General features: G+C 36.7%; 1 protein-coding gene across 1 annotated transcript; it reads right to left on the bottom strand.

The window, feature by feature from the left end:
* Nucleotides 1-1,010: 1,010 nt before the first annotated feature.
* On the bottom strand, nucleotides 1,011-7,323 carry STRADB (STE20-related kinase adaptor beta). The gene is made up of 11 exons (XM_010191991.1): nucleotides 7,266-7,323; nucleotides 6,842-6,922; nucleotides 6,357-6,456; nucleotides 5,648-5,769; nucleotides 5,062-5,170; nucleotides 4,432-4,555; nucleotides 3,733-3,904; nucleotides 2,962-3,066; nucleotides 2,517-2,746; nucleotides 1,898-1,940; nucleotides 1,011-1,383 (listed from the first exon to the last, which is right to left on the bottom strand). Exons 1-11 carry the CDS (start codon nucleotides 7,275-7,277, stop codon nucleotides 1,234-1,236), a joined length of 1,248 nt encoding a protein of 415 aa, XP_010190293.1. The 5' UTR covers nucleotides 7,278-7,323; the 3' UTR covers nucleotides 1,011-1,233.
* Nucleotides 7,324-7,639: the final 316 nt, after the last annotated feature.

Here is a 7,639-nt window from a genome sequence, read left to right as displayed (position 1 = left end):
CTCCAACTAGACTCTACCCCATTGACCACAAGATATATATCCATTCAATATATCCATTCAATATATATTTATACACTTTTACTACAGTCAGAGCTTAGGTCAGTAAAATACTAGTGGCTTTGGGACACAACTTTTGCTAAAATATGAGATTATGCAGTTTTTAAAAGCAGCAGCTTTTGTTCAGCTTGAATTGCCTGTTACTTAACTGTAGGGAGAAGAAAAGTATTTTTTTCATCTGACCTCTTAGAACAGATAAATTCACTAGGATCCTAGGGGGTTTATGAGATTCTTGTTATAGCTGAATTTATCCATGGGAATTTAACTGTGGCTTGCAGAAGAAGCTTGTTTGCCAGCAGCAGTGCCAGTGAAGTTTAATGATGTTGCCTGTTCTTTTAGGAAGACAGTACTAGTTTCTGGTAAGTTCTGGTAGTGAACAGGTATAACATATAAATAAAAATATGTACAGTAACGTTAGATTATTTAATAATTCCTCAAAATTAATCCATACCTGTTATAACTTGAGACTTATTTTGCATAGTAAGAGGTCCTTAGATTAACTGCCAAAATGACACAACAATAAATGAAGATGCAAAAGCATAAATCTGTACTAAAAGTGTAGACAAATGTAAGAACACGAGTTGTATTTTCAAGTAGCGTCACCTATTTGGGAAACACGCAGTATTAAAACTGCATGAAAAGTTACATATAGCTAACGTGGCAAGTATGAGAGCACATTCTGGGATGTGTGGAAAAGAAACATTTATTTGCACAAGCAACTCATTTGTGCAGTTTCAAATTTAGACTTGCAAGTGCAGGATTCCTACTTATTAAAATAATTTTGGTGATAATGAACATACAAGTAGATGGTTTAAATAATGTCACAGACAAAACCTAAACCTGAATTCAGAAAGGCACATGGATGCAACATTATGAGCTGAAAATACAGTACAGAGTAAGATTACAGCAAGAACCCTCTTGTTAAGAAATATTTTTAAAAAGTGAGATAAGAATTCACACATGATCTATACAGAGTTTTCCTTACAGTCAGAAAGTGAGGCACACTGCACTTCATTATACCAACAGAGGATGTAGTTAATGAAATATGGCCACTTCAATGGCATTTTCAAGTATACCTTGTCTAATTGTATTTTAATCATACAAACTAAAGCAGCAAACAGAAATCACATTTTCCTTCTTTGAAGCATAGGAGAGGTATGATTGTTTGGTATTTATTTAGAATTCCCAGTCTGTATCATCGTGACCTGCAGTATGTCCACGTTCAGTCCCAACTACTGTTGAGGGCACTACCAAGTACTCTGGTCTGTCCTTTTGAATAGGAGGTGGTAATAGAGACAGTAGTGAATTCTGTGTTTGTTCTTTTATCTAGGAAGAAGAAAAGTTAAACAGAACAGGGCTGCACACTCAAGTCTACATAATCTTGCACCTGACTTCATTAAAAACATGTGAAATCAGAGCCATGTTCTTGCACATTAGAATGTTGAAAATAACAGGATAACAACACCCTAGAGTAAGTTGAGCTAGTCTTTCAAGACTAATACATTAGCTATGCAGTTCTGCTGTAAATTAAGAATATTAACCGTTAGTATTTAGTTAAGACTGAAGTTAAACCAACGTTTTCAAAGGGAAAGTGGATTACTTTTATGCTACTCTATCAGTACCATTTGATAAAAAACAACAAAAAACCCAAAACCAAACAAACCCACAAAAACCCAAACAACAAACAAACAAAACCCCCCAAAGAAATGGTCTGAAGTACATATGCTGTTACACGATGTTTTCTGGCTCCAGCTAACTTAATTATTTTGTAATCTAACTAATATTTTGTGGCTTATTTAGGTTATAGCTGTGTCATTTAACAAAAATGTAGTAAACTCACCTGTCTGAAGAACGTATGCGAAAGCAAACTGCTTGCTGATGGCCTGGATCATAAAATGAACAATATAATTACGTTTTGGAAAGTAAAATGCTGCTTTTGGAAAATGGGCTAGACTGACAAATCAATTTAAGACCTGTGGTCTCATGTGAAGCATAAGAAAAGCAGCACAGAATTCCTACATTCTATGTTTCAATTTGTAGTGAAGGCACTACTAAAGAAATCTATTTATTTGTAAAGGCTTTTCCACTTTTCCCTTTATCAAGGAATTTAACACCTCATTCAGAAGAGACAGTACTGAAAACATACACTTCAGATTTCTGGGTTTTTTGTCATGGTCAATATGCATGTTTAAAAATTAATTTTACTTTTTACAAAGTACATTCATGTTACAAGAAACTCAGGCCCAGGGGATCAAATGACTTTAAGGGCATAGTTCCTTTATCAGACAAGATAATTCTTAAATTACAAAAACAAAGTGTAGTGTTTTGCATACTACTGCTCCTTCTGGTCTGAAATTCTCACTTTCAACAGTATTCAAGTGATTAATGTATCCTAAGTTGTGGGCTATGCTTGGTCATAGACTGAAGTGACAGAAGATTAATTTTCATCAGAAGGTTACCTTTTCTCAGGGTCCTGTTGCAAGCAAAGTTCTACCAAGTTGTGGAAAGCAGGTGAAAACGTTTTGGAAAAGGGAATTTGCAGTCTTTCACTGGTCATTGTGCGTGTCATACTCTCACCAATTCCAGAGTCAACACCTGATCGGGAATTCTTCATCCTGGATTCCCCACAGGGGAAGGTATTTATATCCCAAGGACAATATGTGGGACCTTTCAGCTTCTGCAGCAGCATCTAGTAAAAAGGAATAGCAGTATAAGAGTCCAACAGCTATCCAGGCTAAGATGTGAAGCTCCAGGAATGGCAGGATTATTTGATCTGGAAAGAAGCATCCGTATTTGAAATAACAAAAAGCAGACACCATTTCACCAGTAATAGCATTGGTCTCTCTGAGTAAAACAAAAAAACGCTTAAGAGTGTTCTGAAGTAGAAAGAGTTGAGCGTCATACCTGAGTGCGAGGCATATCTTGAAAAGGAACATGTCCATTGGCTAATTCACATGCTGTAATTCCCACACTGTAAATGTCAGATTTCATGTTATACCCAGACAAATCCTGTGAGACAAAGAAAACTTTACTGAATCACCGATGCCATTGAGCAGTGCTGACAAAAATAAAAGTGTCTGTTTCAGCACAAGATTCTAATACCCTGTAATCTACACAGGATTGAGGCAATTAACGGACACAAGCTGGAACACAGGAGGTTCCACTGAAATTTGAGAAGAAACTTCTTCTCAGTGAGGGTGCCAGAGCACTGGAACAGGCTGCCCAGAGAGGTTGTGGAGTCTCCTTCTCTGCAGACATTCAAAACCCGCCTGGACGCCTTCCTGTGCAACCTCATCTGGGTGTTCCTGCTCCGGCAGGGGGATTGGACTGGATGAGCTTTTGAGGTCCCTTCCAGTCCCTAACATTCTGTGATTCTGTGAATTAAATTGTGAAACCTTGGGCTTTGTTCAGAAATCTGATGGTTGTACTGAAGACAACTTCTAGGATCTACAGTAGTTTCCAGGAAGGTCAAGTGAAGAGACTTGGTATAGCACCACCTTCCCAACAGCTTTAAAACCAGTTTTCTTTAGGAGAATTAAAAAGACACAGATGTACTGAATTTGTAAAAGTTGCAGTTCAACAGCTTCCATTGCACTTCTACAAGCAGACTTAAGTTAGAAGTTGAGTACTTCCAGTAACTTTGAATAGGAAAAATGAAGTGTAATTTACACTAACCTGTCTCAGCAGTTCAGGACTCAGCCAAGGAAGCACGGATGTACTAAATTGGGGGAAATCATATACCACCTTTGACTTTTGTCCATTGTTAACTAAACTGTAGAGGTTGTTTAAGCCAGAAAGAGAAACCAGCCCATCCCCTGAAATCAGAATGTGGCTAGCTTTAATATTCCTGTAACATAAAGTGGTAAATTTTAGTTATAAGAATTACTCAAAGCATTAACTTATAGTGAGATGTCAGCGTGCTGTTCTATTTAGCAGATTATTTTCATGAAAGTTCTTTACTCAGTATGAGTTGTCTTTTTAATACAGCCACAAGAGAGAGGAGAGATGATCAGCAAGAAAAAACTGCCAGAGACAGAAACTGGAGAAGGGCCCTCCTTATCCTGCAAAAAGTGCAAAGTAAGGAAGCCCTTTCTACAACTCTGATTCTCCTGCTTCAAAAAGACAAAGCCAGACAGATGTATAATCCCTGTAACAACTTACTTTAAATAATGTATTAATATCATTCTTATTAAGCTTCTAAAAACTTGGTTCTGCTGTATTACTGAAAAAAAAACTGCACTGTCTGACATAAGGTGGCATATAGAAAAAGGAAAGACACAACATTTAAGCTGCTGAAAATTAATTTGAAGTGAAACTAAGTTCTCAATAAACTGGATGCTGTAATCTGATTCTTACCTATTAACATTCTCCTACCTGTGAATGTAGCCGTTCTGGTGCATGTAATTTAATCCTCTGATTGCACCAAATAGAATGTTCCCTATCAAAGCTTCACTCATTCCTTCAGGAAAGTAAGTCTTCAGCAGGTGTCTAGCCGAACCTGGAAGTGGAAAAAAAAATAGCTAAGCCTAAAAAGTCTTGTTAAACTACTTGTCTATGCTTGCTTCACTGTATATATTCATCGAGAGCAGCACTCTCATTTCTATATTGACTACAGTACATTGAGAACAGTTACATGGATACAATCTGGCAAAGATCACGCTCAAGTCATGCTTCAGTTAACTGAAAGTCTATGCTAAACCTGTATTCAGTCCAGAGAAGTTTTCTGTTGGCAAAATTCAAAGTTGTATAAAGTGAAATACATCTCCCAATTATCATTCCTCACCCTGTGGGTGTTAGGACTAAGGATTAGTTAGGTTAATGCTCTTCAAATACCAGTCTTTACTGGAAGATTATGTACAGAAGACTTCTCTAAACAAAAGGTTTGGGGAAGTTTGTTTTTTCTACAAGACAGGAGGTGCTTAAAGAAAAACTTCTCATGGACCAAGTGGTGCAGGTTGTATCAGCCCTTTTTCCAATTCCAAAACTGCAGTTAACAGTACTTACCATAGGCCATGAATGGGGAGATAACCCAAAGCCAACTACCAGCTGTAAACACTGTCCAAAGCGTCATTATGTTGGGATGCTGGAAAAAGTGGGATAAAACCACTTCATTCTATGGAATTAAATGAAAGTGGATGTGTTACCAAGACAATAGTCTTACTAAGAGCATTAACTACGTCGGTAATCAGTAGAAAGAACTGTTCCTGAGGTGCATTTATATGAATTTGCAGGTGATGTGCATAGCCTGCGATAGAAATGTAACAGCCTGCTATAACTGCATTTGTCTGAAGTAGATCTAGTTTGCTCATAGTCTGAAGTTTTGGTGTTAGATACAGAATATGTGTTAAGTACAGAATATGTTTCAAATAAAATGTTGTACAATTGCATAAGTATTTCTAAAACACTTACGAATGGTTTTCTTCAGAAAGCAACTCTCAAATTTACACATGCCTTGTGTTTATATTTTACTCCTTTGAAGGGAAAACTTGACTGAAATGACCCAGTAAAACACAAAGGCTACCTCTGTTTAGTAACCTCATGTATTCATCACTATTTTCATCAGACTTGTGCAGAAATGCTGTTGCTTTACCTGTAAGGCTTTCAAATGCTCTTCAGAGCAGTTTTCTAGGTCTGTGATCCTTACAGCAACTTGCATGCCTGTAGGCGTATGCCGTGCAAGGTAGACTGAAGTTAAGTTGTTGAACCTCCTTCCTGAAACCAGAAGTGGCTGCCTTAACATTGAAAAATATAATAATCCACCACATAATTTCCTTCATATTTAGAGATAATTTTACAGTTCTAAAATTGTAATTGATAGCAGCATGACATTTTCCTTAAGAACTTAAGTAGTTGCAGCAAAATATATTCAGCGAATTAGTTAAAGCATGGCTCTGTTATATTTAGAACAACTCTCTTAGCATGCATATTCACATAAACATATCCATGCACAGCAGGATGCAGGGCAGCCATCCTTAGGACAATCAACTTGGGTAGCCAAGTGTCAAGACATGATGTTACTTAGTGCTGTATTGTCCACATACTGCAGATTTAGAAAACTAATATGCACAAACATCAAGAAAAAAAAATCAGGTAACTGTTGATTTGTCTTATACTTTAAAATAAGTGATTACTGAAACATGAGCAATATTCTACACTTTTCTCAATTAAAGAGACACAAAAAGCATTCTAGTCAGCTGATAATACATCTTCCAAAGTTAGTATTTATTGCAGTTAGCAATAACCTATTGAGAGCATGCATCTGCAGGAACAAGAAATATTTTAAGGTACACTTATGTTACCTATTTCCAGCTGGAGTTCATAGTGAGAGACATTAGAAGAGCAAAATACGATTTCATTCCTTCCTGCAGATGGGGGAATCCAGGCTAGATCAGAATCAGCCTAACAATAAGGAAAAACAGTTCTCTGAATTACTATTTCATTTTTAAACATTCACATGTTTAAAGTGTTTAAAATATAATTAATTAGAATGCTAAGATAAAGCACTCAAGTCAGAACATTCAAGATGGTGCTTTCACCATTACACCGAGACTTAGTTTTATGAGCTACTGGTTTGGAGGTTTTTTATGTGTGTCTGTTTTGTTTTTAAAGTGGTGCAAGATTAACACTTAAGTCACCTATACTATTCTTCCAAAGTGAAAGCCCCAAAGTATTCTGGTTATTTTAGCTGTTAACATTTCAAACAATACTCCCTAATGAGATTATTTTTAATATGTACCAGCTTCATCTTTAACACCGATAGTTAATGTTTCTATCTTCTTCTTACCAGGCATTCATGGTCACTGCTCTGAGATAGTTCTTCTGGTCTGATGGATTCAACTGGTGTACGGAGGATACAGGAACAGTCCTTGAGAACAGAAATAAGTGAGTGTTAGCGGAGTTCCTGCCATTTATTAAACGTGGCAATGGAAAAATATCAAAAGTAGCCCCTACAAACAGGAGTTCAGAAAGTTTTCTGCTACAAGTCAGTCAAACAAGAGGTTAAGAAACAGCATAGAGCACGTACATGGTAGACCCAGAGAGAAGAGATACTAAACAGTCTCCTTCACTGAAAGTTGATACAACAGAATTTAAACATCTCAGGACTGTGGAAATCTCTTCAAGCAAGACATTTCACCAGAACTTTTTCCCATTAAAGTATGACTGAGAAACAAGGTACAACTGCCAAAGAGTTTTAAATACAGACTTACCAAACAAGACATGGAACCACTTTAGATCAGGGAAAAAGTCATATACACCCATTTATCCTAGAAAAATTAAAGTAGCAATGTCAGATCGTACATAAACCTGTGATAAATGTTAAGTTTCTTTAATCACAACTGTGAGGCATTCCTCTCAATTAACACACACAAATTCCCTCAAGAATACAGCTCTGGAAAAGCCTGCTCCTATTGAGCCTTTAAGCAGCATATGGATTTCAAACTTGATACAAAGGATATGCAAAATACATTCCAACTCAAGCTTTCCTTTTTCATTCACAAGTTTAGAGATCTTACTACCAATTCTGAACAAACAATTGCAAGTTAACTGCATAAGTACAGAAAGTAAAAAGGATTGGATCCAT

This window comes from Mesitornis unicolor, unplaced genomic scaffold, assembly GCF_000695765.1.
Source record: "Mesitornis unicolor isolate BGI_N332 unplaced genomic scaffold, ASM69576v1 Scaffold29039, whole genome shotgun sequence".
In the NCBI taxonomy this organism is placed as follows: Eukaryota; Metazoa; Chordata; class Aves; order Mesitornithiformes; family Mesitornithidae; genus Mesitornis; species Mesitornis unicolor.
The sequence above is the reverse complement of the archived record's forward strand: the minus strand, read 5'-3'. Positions and strand labels throughout refer to the sequence as shown.